Source organism: Mus pahari, chromosome 6, assembly GCF_900095145.1.
Source record: "Mus pahari chromosome 6, PAHARI_EIJ_v1.1, whole genome shotgun sequence".
Classification (NCBI taxonomy): Eukaryota; Metazoa; Chordata; class Mammalia; order Rodentia; family Muridae; genus Mus; species Mus pahari.
Window position 1 is genome coordinate 46,387,776 of NC_034595.1, and position 14,759 is coordinate 46,402,534.

At 40.1% G+C, this 14,759-nt stretch overlaps 1 protein-coding gene across 5 annotated transcripts in view; it reads right to left on the reverse strand.

Annotated features, from left to right (window-relative positions):
• The window catches only part of Mysm1 (Myb like, SWIRM and MPN domains 1), a 34,578-nt gene extending 24,044 nt beyond the window's left edge, over positions 1-10,534 (reverse strand). For all 5 annotated transcript variants that reach the window (XM_029540093.1, XM_021200645.2, XM_029540092.1 and 2 more), the window contains exons 1-6: positions 10,459-10,534; positions 6,647-6,722; positions 4,942-5,012; positions 2,580-2,657; positions 2,465-2,488; positions 895-973 (exon numbers count right to left, since the gene is read on the reverse strand). In XM_029540093.1, the coding sequence (XP_029395953.1) occupies positions 895-973; positions 2,465-2,488; positions 2,580-2,657; positions 4,942-5,012; positions 6,647-6,722; positions 10,459-10,520 (390 nt within the window). In that variant the 5' untranslated portion in view covers positions 10,521-10,534. The remainder of the gene's footprint in view (positions 1-894; positions 974-2,464; positions 2,489-2,579; positions 2,658-4,941; positions 5,013-6,646; positions 6,723-10,458) is intronic.
• Positions 10,535-14,759: the final 4,225 nt, after the last annotated feature.

Below are 14,759 nucleotides of genomic sequence, written 5' to 3' on the forward strand. Positions count from 1 at the left end.
ATGCGTTTAAAATCAAAGCCCACATTTCTTTGACTCTGGAGTTCTGGAAACTTACATAGTCCAAAAGTGAGGTAAGTTATATCTATCTACTTATCTATCTATAGCTATACAGTATGCATATATGTATGTAAGTGTGTATATATATATATATATATATAATTTTTTTTTTTACAGGATCAACTGGACACCTTCTGCACTAATTGCAACTTTTAAACTCAGAGTTTGTATTCCACAATACCTATTATGTGTCCTATAGCAAACCCACTACACTGGGTTTATAGTGCAATGACTTTTAGATTTAATCACAGATTGAAAAGTTTGAAAAATCTCTAGATAGTTTATGTATTTGTATTAATACACCACATAGCTCTCATGCTACTGAATAAAAAAATATTTTACTTCTCATAATTTCTATGTTAATAATTCAATTTTAGTCAAAAACCTTCCATAAATATTATATACTACCTAAATTATATATATATATATATATATATATATATATATATATATATATATATATATATATATATGGTCTCCAAATCAACTTAGGTTGATTCTGAGTTACATGTACCCTAAAAGAAAAATATACAATCTACTCTTGATAGTTTAAATATTAATGGTTATTTTATTATGTTATGAAGATTTTCATTTTCAAGATTTGAACCACACATATACTTTTTATACTTCTAAACTTCTGTATTGAAAGAGATTTCACTGAAGCATTAAAAAAATTTTTTTCTGGCCTTCAAAGATGTGCATGAAAAATATGGATTCTGCACAATTACAAACAGCTAGATAAAAAAGGAAGAATCCAGCTCCTATCCAAATATACCAAGCTTTTTTTTATTTGCTTCTAGAATAATTTTACAGTAAGTTAAAATTTTCTCTATTTACCAGTCCTTGTTCAAACAGCTCTTTCTCTTCTATCGTCCACTTTACTGAGTAGCTGGCTTGTTTTGCAGGAGAATGTACCCTAAAGGAAAAGAGGAATTGCAAAAAAACAAAAAACAAAAAAAAAAACCTGAAATGGAACGTTCCATATTTATACAGGTAAAGGTTACAGACCAGTGGTTCTTCCCAATGCTGTGACCCTTTAATACAGTTTCTCATGTTGTCGTGACCCTCAACAATTAAATCATTTCATTGTTATGCCATCATAACTGTAACTTTATTCCTGTTATGAATCGTAATGCAAATACCTGTTTTCTGATGGTTCTGGGCAACCCCTGTGAAAGAAGACTGGGAACTGCTGTTAAACCAGTCGCGGGCTAAAACCACGACTTCCCAGTCTTACAGGGGAGGGGAAGGAGGCAGCTGAGGCAGCTGGTGCCTAGACAGTAAGGTGTACCCTGTTCCCGATCTCTACCAGAATGAAGCCCAAACAATACAATCCCTGGGTCTGAATGAACAAACACTAAGACATCAAAAGATGTCAGCTTGATAGCAAGTAGATCTCTTCAGACTGAAAGTAAACACAAGGCAGAAATATATTCCCCAAAATCTAAGAGTTTAAATCATAAAACTATGGCATCTCACTTACTGCTTTTAAATTCTGTATCATAAGAAATTAAAGCATACGATGAAAGCTCTCCAATTTCAACAAGCCATCCAATCTTCTCACTTACTTCACTTTGCTATTTAGCAAAATATAAAAGCAGAGGTTGCTCAGTGCTCAAGCCTGCATTTATGAATGAATAATGGCCATTTTTTTTCTAATTAAAAAGAGTATTTGGAAACCTTTAATTTTTCTAGAAAAGTTTTTAGACAGATGTTGCTATGCAGCCCTAGTTGGCCTGGCACTGTGTAGAGCAAGATGGCCTTGAACTTGGGGAAATCCTGATTCTGCCTCCCGACTATTGGGACTAGAGGCATGCCTGGCCTCTTTCCTAGGCAATACTTACAAGTCACAGATCCAAATAAAACTGCACATAACACGTTTAAAATTACCAAAGAGAATATAAATCGATTCAATTCATAATATAATTCACAACAGCTTCTAAAGATTTCCCCATAAATCTTTAGGGAACTACCTTTCTTTATTATGTGATAAACTGCCAATAAGAAGACATTTTTTAAAAGCCTGACAAATAAAAGATGGCATAAAATTATGTATTCTAACATCTGTGCCAAAGCCATCTTTTAAAAAAAAAATCCTCTCTCGAATCAAGAGGGCTTTTCCACTGACCATATCTATTTTTAAATTTTTTCTTGTAATTTTCAATTGAACTAAAAAGGTTTTAAAAGGGGTTGGAGGCTCAGTAGTTACAGTATTCCATTGCCAGCACTCATATCATGCTACAACAACTGCCTGTAACTCCAGTTCCAATGGACTGGACACCTCTGGTCTCCAAGGGCACCTGCACTCACATACACATAACCATACAGAGATACAAGGGAACACACATAATTAAAATAAAAAGAATTTTTATTTTTTAAAAAAAGGTTTAAAAATATAGATACATACATGGTTTTTGATGATTTCTGCAGGCTGCACATGAAAAACAGAAAACAGGAAACTTGTGAGTAAGTTTCTAAAACTGCAATTCAAAGCTTTTAATAGAACTATAAACTGATTTTACCTGTTCGTGTATTTTTTATCATCCTCCTTTTGATTAACCCAGAATTTTCTTGGAAGTGATTTATTAGATAAATAATACCTACATATTATTAAGGAAACTTAAACAATATTAAAGTCAATATAATTCTTACGTGACTCAAGCAGACAGACTCGTAAAAAACATTCAGATGTAATCAAAACCTATCCTGCTAAAAGCTTGTCCAGGGCTGCAAGCTCCTGCTTTACACGGTGTCAGTAGGAATAATACAGCAAACACGCCACACAGTTCCTGCACAGTACGCACCACACCAATGCTGGCCTCCCTTCTCTTCCCTCCCACAAGTGGCTAAGAAATAATAGCCTCGATCCTTTTCATTTCTAAAATAAAATAGTAAAATAGATGAATTTGTTGTGTAGGGTCATTTAGGAACCACTATTTCTGTATATTTAAAGGTCACAGAAAAGAACTCAGGATTCTTCTACACATTAATACAAGTAACATCAAATCTACCAAGAAACTCCCTTCAGAGTTGCTGGAACTAACCTGCTACAAAGCTTTTCCCCTAAGTCTGAACTGTTATTCATTTAACAAATATCAACTACATGTCATACATTAGGCTATGTACTAGACACACACACACTTGCATTCTCAAATGCTTATGCGTAACTCTTACTCTACTTGTTTCTACATTTGGAAGTGAACAAGCAACTACCTGTTCAATAACCTAGAATTGCACTGTTCAATATGGTGGCTACTAGTCACATGTGTGGATCAAGAATTTGGAACATAACTAGCATTAACTGATATTTAGTGCGAAAATAAAATGTACTGTAGATTCCAAAGACTTAGTATGAAACACTGATGTTTTCACTCGTGCTGGGGAAATGGCTCAACCAGTGCCCGCTATACAATCATGAGAATATAAGGAGGATCCCTAGGCTCCATGTCCAAAGCTAGGTGCCACAACCCTAGCATGGGCAGCAGACACAGTGGCTCCCAAGAGCATCTGACTGGCTAGCTAGCCTAGCCAAATCAGTCATCTTCACATTCATAAGAATTCTCACCTCAAAAAAGAATGTGGATAGTGAATAAAGAAAGCAAGCACAGTCCACCTCTGACTCTGCATACACATACGCATACAAACATGCCCCTGCACACGCGCACACATAAAAAGAAACAATGTTTTCATATAAACTAATATTTTAAGATATACTGTAAAAGAGTATATGCTATAAAAACTCATTTATTTCATCTTAGTTTATTTTAAAAGAGTGTACTAGAAAATTGGAGATTATATGTGCTTCTCATTTAAATAAATAATCTAACCAATAACTGTAATATTTGAGAAAAGTAAGGGGCTAACCAATGGCCATTAAAAATACAGAAAAATTTTTTAAATGCTTCAAACAGAAGCAGTTGGGAATTCATGAGAGAAATTCAGGATTAGATAGTGAACAAAGGTGTGGTTAAGAGCACTAACTGCTATTCTAGAAGGCCTAAGTTTGATTCCAGAAACCACATGGCAGCTCTCAACTGAGATCTGACAACCTCTTATGGTATCCATAGGTACCAGGAACAAGAAATTCAGACATACATGCAAACAAAAACACACATAAATAATATTAACAGTAACAACAGCAGCAGCAGCAGCAATAGTAGACAGAAATCTGTAAAATGAATATGGAAAAGACAAAAATAAGCCAGTATTTGTTAGTAATCAATTTTTAAAGGCCAGAAAAATCAGAAATTATTGTTTAAGGCTATCATATATAAGATACATATAAAAGAAATATATATATATATATATATATATATATATATATATATATATACACACACACACACACACACACACACACACATATGAAAACTGAGTCTCGAAGTTAAACTGACACAGGATACACAGTTTGTTGCTGATCCACAGATTAAGGAACTACAAACTCTGAGGTAAAAAACAGTCTATTTTGTTTTTCATTAAAAATTCTTTTCATATAACATTTGTAAGCTGCACAGTGTAATGTGAAAATTTCCACATGTTTTGAGCCTTGCATACATAAGTATCTCTCAGTTTTAGCTTATATTGTTGTGAAAATGGAGGCTTAGAATTAAGATTCTGACTTAAATATTCTACCATTCCTAAGCATTTATGCACACTCTGCATGCAGAGTTGGCTAACAACAAAAACTCAAAAATGTTGTGTCAATCTCAGATTCACCAGTAAATCATTCTACTTTTTGCACAGATGTGACAAGAAATTACACAATCAAAATCTGTGGCCAAACAATCCTCATCTAATAACTACAGTGGCCTCTTCTGTAATGTTTGCATCAATTCCTTTTTTAGCCCTAAACCCTTTACTCTTCTCATAATGGATGAAGGATACTGTTCTTCCAACAGCATTTTCTCAATGATAGCTCTGTTCTCATCACTGATGGTGCTGTCCAGAGTCCAAGGCTGTGTGAAACAAAAGAATGGCATGTGTGACTCTCTCTATATTATTACTTAAAAAGCTATCTTAGTTCGTTGAGTGAAAGACATGATATAAACAATAACAGCTACAACTCACTAGATGAATATACAGATACATTTTGATTTTCATAATCACCCTGAGACAGGCATAAATAGTCCACAAAGGTATCTGGAGCACTGGTGGCATGTTAAATGGAAGCAAAGAAACCTTGAGGTCAAGCCTGTTGGATTCCCAGGCTCATGCAGTAATAACGGCCACTGTACACACAAAAAAAAAAATCACCTAGGCTTCAGGCATTTTGCTAAACATTTAACCTGTTTCCAAAACTCAAGTCTGTTTTTCTTCAGCCAGAGCCTGAGTAAATAATCATACTCATTTCAATTCTCAAAGCTATGTAATTTCCAACTCCAATTTCTTTAAGCTCCATGTTATTATAGTCACTATCCACACAATACCTTTGAATATCTATTTGGCTTCTCAAGAGACATGCAAAACAGAATTCAGTATCTCCGCCTGGCTTTCTAACTTTGCACCACTTACCACTTAAACAGCCGGGAATCACTGTGGACACTTTCCTTTCTCTCCCATCCCCAAATGCAATCTACTGAACAGTGTACCTTCAAAGTATAATTCAAACCTCTTCAAAGTATAATTTATACCTCTTCTGGAACATACAGGACTAAGCCACTATTTAAAACCTCGCTTGGATTATGACAAATGGGTCCTAACCAGTCCCTCTGTTTCTGCTCTGCTTTCCTCTAGTCCGTTCTTTACCACAGTACCCAAAGCATATCTGACAAACACGAATCCACTAGTCTGTACTGAAAGCTCTATGCTTCAATGCCTTGGTTCACTTCTAAAATGTAAACTTGTCAGCATAAGCCTACTACTCACTACTTCTTCTGCTTAGCATGTTAATTTTTATAATTCATGTAACCATTCATTTTTCCATTTTATTTCAAGTTAAATGTCATCTCCTCAAGTGTCCTTTATTGACTTTTCCTTAAGGATTCCCTCAGTTGACAATCTAAAAAGGGTTTGTCTGCCAAGGTACTGCCCAACTGGGTTTTGTCTATGAATTCCACGACAGCAGAGCCACGTGTGTCTTGACGGCACTTGGAGCGCTTTAACCTGCCCTACTGTCTGGCATGGCAAGTGAGTATGCAGTTACTGCTAAATGAAGACATGAACTCTGTGATGATATCCATCTTCCATTTGAAGAAATCAAAGTTGACAAATGTGAAGTGCTAATGATCTGTCCCTAAATCAAGCTGGATCTAAATTTATTTCTCAAGAGATCATTTTTTTCTTAGTTGAAGAAAACAAGGTTCCTCTATTTTTGTTTTTTTTGTTGTTGTTGTTTTTTGAGACAGGGTTTCTCTGTATAGCCCTGGCTGTCCTGGAACTCACTCTGTAGACCAGGCTGGCCTTGAACTCAGAAATCCACCTGCCTCTGCATGCGCCACCGCCCGGCTTGGTTCCTCTATTTTTAAAGGAAGCGTTTCCATATATTAACTCTGTGGTTTTGGAGAATTAGGCCTTAGCTTGAAAGGGGGGGAGGGGGAGGCACTCTGGGCAACTAGCTGCAATGTTACGTCACCTGACTTAGCTTACTTACAAGACAGCCATTTTCCCTTCTCCACGTTGAATCAAGATAGTGATCTTGGAAAACTGATCCTGGACTTTCATCATTTCTGTAATACAAAATATACAAAAAATAAATGAGATTGCATCCATTTTCGGCTACAGATCACATAAGACAGGGCCTGGCCAGTTATTGATACAAAGCACCTTCTCTCCTTAACAAAGATTTGAACACAACAACACCTGCTCTGCCCTGTCAGCCAATGAGGAGAGAACTATAACGCAGCACAACAAGCACACACACACACACAAACACTATAGTTCAATCTTTTAGAATCTTTTAGGTCTGCCAAGAGTGCAAGAGGTTACTATCATTTCAAGTTCTCTGCAGAAATATTTTCATGTGGCCTACCATAGTGAGGACTTGCAACATTCACACTTGATATATGCATCAGAACGCCTACCTGAATCTCCTTAAGGACCACAAGTTACATGGCTAAGCTTAAAATAACCTTTCGTCTCAAACCTGCCAGGTTTCCACTGTACCCCCTCTTAGCCCTTGTAACATCACTCTCCCTAGCGGTCCAAGACGATTCTGAATCTGGCCCTTTTCTTTCACTGTTTCCCCTCTCTGCTCTGATGGTCCGTGGTTTCAAACTCGGGTCAGTGCAGGAGAAAAAGCTAGCAAGCCAGCTTCTCTCGCTTCACCCTTGTCTATTTACCTCCATTGAACACAGACACAAGGTTTATTGTCTGTTCTACCCAACAAGAGTTAATAGTTTTATGACAGCAGGGACTTCATTTTCACAACCACTATATACACGCAGGGGATGACACAGAATGTAATCAACGGTTGAGTGAATGAATAAACAAACAAATGGGTAATGGGCAGAGGACTGTAGTAAAGAATCACAAAACTACCCACCATGGTAGTACTTAATTGTAATACCAGAACTTAGGAAGCAGAGTAGAGGATCAGGAGTCCAATACATGGTAAATCCCTGGCCAGCCTTATCAAAGCCTATTGGAAATGGAAGGTAATAATATAATCAGATTTGGATGTAGAGAACATAATTATGAAAGTACTAGAGAAACACAACAATAATTTGTATCAACAGAAAAGGCAGTATGAGCAAGAAGAGTGCTTTCTGAAAGAATACTTAATAAGTGAACAGATTTTGGGGGGTGGGGGTGGTAGAAAGATGACAGAAGGAAAAAGGAGGGAGTTGAGGTCTGTGTCTGGAGACTGTGGATGCTGCCATCATGTACTGAACTAGGGACAGCTCAGAGACAGATCTGAAGGAGGGAAGCTGATACAGTGATGCTGAGGTACTTGTGAGACACAGAAGTGCTGGTAGGTTCTAGTTAGAGTTCTGATCGGAAGCTCACAGACACAGGTCAGTGAGGGGTTAGGGAAATAAAAACAAGTTGAATAGGTTGAATTTGAGGAACTGTATGTTTATACATTAGAATGGCAGGGTAGCAAAACATCAACTTGACAGAAATTACGTCAGGAGAGACGCCAGGTTTGGAGATATCACTAGGAATGGCTACTGAGCACAACTCTTATGGCAAAACACATTTCCTCAACAATGGTTCAAAAGCATTCAGAAAAGGAGGATGAGAAGAAATAATAGTTAAAAGAAAACCAAATTGCAATGTTTGATTTTCCTATCTAGCTTTCAGTAAATGCTTAAAACTGGTATGTTTCAAACTAATCATCAAGAGTTCCTTAAATGCTATTGCCCTCTGTAACACAAAGCCTCAAGGGGCACTCATCACACTAAGCTCAACATGATTCGAACTCCAGCATTACAGGGCACCATTCCAGATAATGTCAATGATGCTCCATAAGCAATGGCTGACATGAGGACCCTTCCTAATCCTGCTTGCATGCTACATAGAAAGAAAGAAAGAAAGAAAGAAAGAAAGAAAGAAAGAAAGAAAGAAAGAAAGAAAGAAAGAAAGAAAGAAAGAGGAAGGGAGGGAGGGAGGGAGGGAAAGAGGAAGGGGAGCAAAGGAGAAGGGAGGGGAAGAGAAAAGAAAAGGGGAAAGGGAAAGGGAAGGGGAAGGGAAAAGGAAAAGGGAAAAAAGGGGAAAGGGAAGGGAAGAAAAGACAGGACATGACTGCTCCTAAGATTGGTGGAGAAGAAAGTTTATTGTAGATAAAAGGGTGAGCATGCGCAGTGGCGGGGAGCATCCAGCGTGACTATGACCCTGAACTGGGTCATGTGAGGAGAACGCAGAGAAGCTGCAACCAAGACAGGCTGCCTGGGCCAAGAGACAGCCCAATAGAGTAAAGGACAGTCTGAAAGGGCCAGATAGCCCAAATAGCTGGATTATATAGAGAAGGACAGCTGGGGGAAGGGCAGCCTGACTTCAGGGCTGAAGAATATAGGGTAGAACGTAGGCTATGCCAGCCACACCCTGCACCAGGCAAGACTGAAGGGTGCTGAAGAACCTGGAGGCCAGGTCCACTGTAATATATTAATGGCACCTCCGGTAATCATTTGTCCCTCCTTTGAGACGTAATATATGAGGTTAACATTACAACATGCCACCAGAAGACTCAAGTGTCAAGAAAATAGTACAAGAAAAAGGGACGAAAAAGTAAACACAACCAGAAAAGTTAAAAGGAACCCTTGAAAGAGGCACAGAGCCAATGCTTGTAGGTAATGGTCATTGAACACAAGGTGAATTCCTTTATGAACTCCAAACTGCCCAAGCCCACTCAGGTCACTGACTCTCAAACATCACAAACTCACAAGCACTTGTTCAAGTCTGATATATCACACCGGTGTGAAGAGTTATTGCTACCTCAAGCTATCCACGTAACTTTTGAACTTCTATGCCCAAGAACTTTTGAGAAAATAATTATATGAACTTAACTACCCCTCATTTTCATCCCATTTTAAGAACTCACTGGCTATTTTAAAATGCTCCTTATTCTGGTGCCTTATGGAGGAGGACTGGCAGTTTGCAAATGGAGCAGCCCTCCTGTCAAATGAATTCGATGGGCTGAAAATGGAGCAGTACTAGTAACCGCATGTACTTCAACAGAGTCCTAACGAAGTCGCTGACGAGTTACAGGTAACGTACCTGGCTTCTACGTGAGGTCCTATTCTGCCCCCCATTACTTATAAGGAGGGATACTGCTTCCTCCTAAAGGCACGTGTCACACTGCCCATCATGCAGGCACTGGCATGACATCCCTCACCGGGTCTTCACTATATTACCCTAACACTGCAAAGAAAACATCTGCCGAGCATTTTCCATACGCTAAGACATCTCTCATAGTTACTTCATTCGATGCTTACAACAGTAAGATCGACAAGTGATTCTGGGTTTCCAAGCAAGCGGAGCCTTGCTTGAAAATGCCTCAAGTGCCTTGACCACGGTCAGAGGGACAGTAAACAGGAAGAGCATATGCAGAAGGCAAACATGACTTGTCCAACCCTAAAATCTGGATCCTTTGGGGGTAAGCTGCCTTTCCCCCCAAGTTTTCAACAACTTGCTCTGAGACGGAGGAATCAAACGACTGGACCAGGTCGCTAGCAGGCGCAGGACCAAGTGTCTACGAAGTCAGGTCCCGTAGACTAGACACCCGTGAGGCGCCTGAGACAGAGCGAATGCAGGTAGGAATCCGAACTGAACACCGTCCACCGCATCCCAGGAAGTGGAGATAAACAGTCCAACCTGGGGCACTGGGTCCAAGCCCGGCCCGGCCGACTTCCGGCTAGGAGCACCCCCGGGTCCCGACGCCGTCCACACGGACCCTCAGCCAACCGCATCCTCCGGCCCTTGCCTAGCATAGCCCGGCCCGCAGGACCCCGCTCCGCGTCTCACCCCGGCTGTGCTGCCGCCGCCACATCTCCTTCCACATCCACATCGGCCTCCTCCGCCTCCATGACTGCACCTGACGCAGGCGTACTCGCGAGATCCCGCGAGATGCGGCGGGGCGGGGCCTGCGATGTGGCGCACTTCCGGGTAAACTCAGGCGTGTAAGACCAGGAGACTGCGTGATAGCCGCTTCCCCAAGGAACAGCGTGGGTTATCTCACTTCTCCCACGCCTTACGTGGGATTTCTCACAGCAGATATCTTTCCATCCAGGCGAGAGACCCTGCTTTGTGGCAGCCATTGTCTCTGGTTCATTTTCGCACACGCACGCACACACACGCACACCTACCCGCCCTGCCCTCCACGGTGAATTGTTAGAATGACCCAGTGGAATGGGTGCAGGTTTCACGGATTTTATTTTATGGATAAGTAAATAGGCTCAGAAAACTGACGCGATGGTTCAAACAGCTTGGTAGACCGATCTTTCAAACTCTGCCCTGAGCGTTCGCCTTATACATACAAATCATCGCTGGGAATCTGTGAAGCAACGAACTTAACGGTTTCCCAAGAAATCAGATACAGCCTCTGCATTTCTCAGCCCTCAAATCTGTCTCTTATACAGTTAGAATCCTTGGCTCACTGTCTTCTCTATCGGACTGTGACTTAAGGACAAAGCCTGTCTGGTAGTCCTTACACTGCCTGCGTTCAGCACAGTTGTCTCACACGTAGTAGAAGCTCCGTAAGTGTTGGACAGGTAGGTGTGTTGGGAACAAGCAAAATAAACTTGTTTTAAGAACTACCATGTCGTTTTCATACTCCATTTAATCATAGGGGTAAGTTAAGTTCAAGGTCCCAGGCCGGGGGGGGGGGGCTGGGGGACCTCCCAATAGCGGAACAGCTTCTGTTGTAAAGAGACAGTTATTTGAGTCTAGACAGCTCAGAGACGACTTATAAGGAGACAATTGTCTGAGTCCAGTCATCTCAGGGAAAGTTGTAAGGAGACAGTAGTCTGAGTCCAGCCACCTCAAGGACACTCTTCAGCTTGCTGTGGGGTCAAACTAAGTTCCTGTTCCCAGGCCCAGGAACCAGCTCCTATCCTGATTGGTGGAAACTCCATTGTTCAACCCTTTATGTCAAAATATGACTGGACAAAGCTACAGCCCACCCTTCTTGCTCTCCCTTGTTTTATGGCTTCATCCTTTAAATATGCTATATAATTCCCCTAAAATGTCACCTCCGGACTCAGTTCTATGTTCTCTGGCCTTGATCGATCAGTAGCGGCTTGAATACAATACATTTTTGTCACCCTCATTAGCTTGGTGTTTGAGTTATATTGGATCTATGTGGACCCCATAACAAGTGAGTGAAACAATATAATGAGCTTACTTCACACTACAGCCTGAGAGTGATGGCAGGAGATGCAGAAGAAATTTGTAAAATGAGGGCCCCGTGCTTTCGGAACTGAATAGTGTGTTTTACTTCTCAGGGCAACCTGGAACCAAGTGTTTGTTTGTTTGCACATTGTCAGAGGACTCATCTAGTAATCAATGCTAACAGCTTGCCTGACAGAGAATTGGCACTTAAAGGTGCCTGTTGAATTTAATCGGGAAATCCAAAATAGAAACACCAGTCTCTAACTCAAGAGCCAGGTAAAACTATCAGAGGGAATACTGCAGCACCCATTACCCAGGCAGGGCCAGGGATGGTGCCTGTTTACACCGTACATGTGAGGAGCTGAAGAAACCTTGAGAGAATGTCTTAGGACTGATTGGAATCCCAGGTGAGTGTGTATTGTTGAGATGTGCTCAGCCATATTAAATACCCAAAGCCTCAGTCTTATGGGACAGCCATCTCTGTAGGGGTCAGGCTCAGAATGGCAAAGCCTTCCTGTGGTCCAAGTATGAGAGTTTATGAACAATTGACCACAGTGTGCAAACCTAACAAGTGCAGAGTCTTCCTCCAGGATGTTTACAGCCCAAGGATGTGCCCTTGCCAGGACCGCCTAGAGACTATCTAAGCCCTGTTCCTGTGCTGTACATAACTGTGCTGAGGTTCTGTATTGAGGGCTCTGTGTTCTGCGTATAGTTGGTCTTATTCCATCAGAGTGTGCTCAGCCCACCTGACGCAGCATTTCTGTGTACACATCTGTTTTTTCATTCTTTTCCCTTTCCTTTTAAATTTCTGTCTCTTTAATCCCTCATCATCCAGTCATATTTCAAGGTCCAAACCCATGCAGAGAAACAGAACAGACTAGGAATTCTCATCATTCATTGGGTAGACAATATGAAGGATATGGCCTAGGTAGGAATAGCTGTGGATAGATAGGCCATTGCTTTGGCACTGCCCAGTAAACCTTAAAAGCAAACCCTGAAAGGATATTGCAGAAATAAAACAATAAATATTCAGCCTACAGCAAGTTAATGGTACAGTTCTGGCATTCAATAGTTAGGCATGCAAAGAAGTAAAATATATGCTATAGAAAAGACATTGTTTCCACTGAAATCTGTTTAGTTATGACACAGATGTTGGAGTGGCTATGTTTAGGACTTACTCATCCAGTACTGACATGCGAGAGTCCCTATGCTAGAACATTAAAACAATGATTCTTATTGTATTCTGTGTTTTTAAAAAGTAACATAGACACATGGAAAATATGGAAAAGATAACGTTAAACCTTTGGAAATGGAAAGTATATTTCAGAGACAAAGAAAAGATTTGATGAGATTAATAGGAGAGTAGATATTCCTAAAGAAAGAATCAATGAACCTGATCATGTAAGAAAATACACCATTCAAAATGAAATGCATTAAGGGATATAAAGAAATAAATAAAAGCAGGTCAGGAAAACATTTAAGAAAATAATGACTGAAACATTTCATATTTAGAGGGAAATAACAAATTAATAGATTCCAATAACTGCATAGACAAACAAATGATACTGTACTAAGGTCAATTATAATAGAATTGGTCAAAACCAGTAGACAAAGTCTTCTCTTTGACAGTAAATGTCTTGTCAAGAAAGACAAAATCAGGAAAGCTGTAAAGCACTATGTTTAAAGTATAGGGAGAAAAACAATCAGTGCAATGATATCTTTCTAGTAAACAAACCTTTCAAAAATCAGGACTCAGAGACATTGTTTTGTTTTGAGACAGGGAGGGCTTGCTATGTAGTACAGACTTGACATGAACTCAAGATTCTCTGGCCTCCATTACCAGAGTGCTGGGATTACAAGCATGCACCACTATTCCCAAAGAAAAGTTGCAGAAAAAAATCATTAAAATATGAAAGATTAAAAATATTAAATAGGACCGAAGAGATGGCTCAGTCATTAAGAGCACTGTCTGCTCTTCCAGAGGTCCTGAGTTCAAATCCCAACAACCACATGGGGGCTCACAACCATCTATAATGAGATGTGGTGCCCTCTTCTGGCCTGCAGGCATTCATGAAGGCAGAAACTATATGATGTATACATAATAAATAGATAAATATTTTTAAATATATATTACAGAATATCCTTCAAGAAAGAAATTATTTTATGAGATGAAGCTGGGACTGTATCAAAGAACTAGTAACACAGGATACATATATAAGAAGTGTGGGGGGTTTCCTTCTGCACCCCGGAGCTGACCCTGTTCCACAGCTCTCCATACCCAAATTCCTCCCAGGGAGAACTGGTCTCCCAGGAGTGCTGACACACAGGCTTACAGGAGGGACAAGCCACAGTCAGAGACAGCAAGACCGGCTAGCACCAGAGATAACCACGTGATGAGAGGCAAAGGCAAGAACATAAGCAACAGAAACCAAAGCTACCTGGTATCATCAGAACCTAGTTCTCCCACCACAGCAAGCCCTGGATACCTCAATACATCAGAAAAGCAAGATTTGGGTCTAAAATCACTCTTCATGAGGATGATAGAGGACTTTAAGAAGGACATAAATAACTCCCTTAAAGAAATACAGGAGAACACAGGTAAACAGGTAGAAGCCCTTAAAGAGGAAACACAAAAATCTCTTAAAGACTTACAGGAAAACACAATCAAACAGGCGAAGGAAATGAATAAAACCATCCAAGATCTAAAAATAGAAATAGAAACAATAAAGAAATCACAAAGGGAGGCAACCCTGGAGTTAGAAAACCTAGGAAAGAGATCAGGAGTTATAGATGGAAGCATCACCAACAGAATGCAAGAGATAGAAGGGAAAATCACAGATGCAGAAGACACCCTTAGAAAACATTGACACAACAGTCAAAGAAAATGCAAAATGCAAAAAGCTCCTAACCCAAAACATCCAGGAAATCCAGGACAC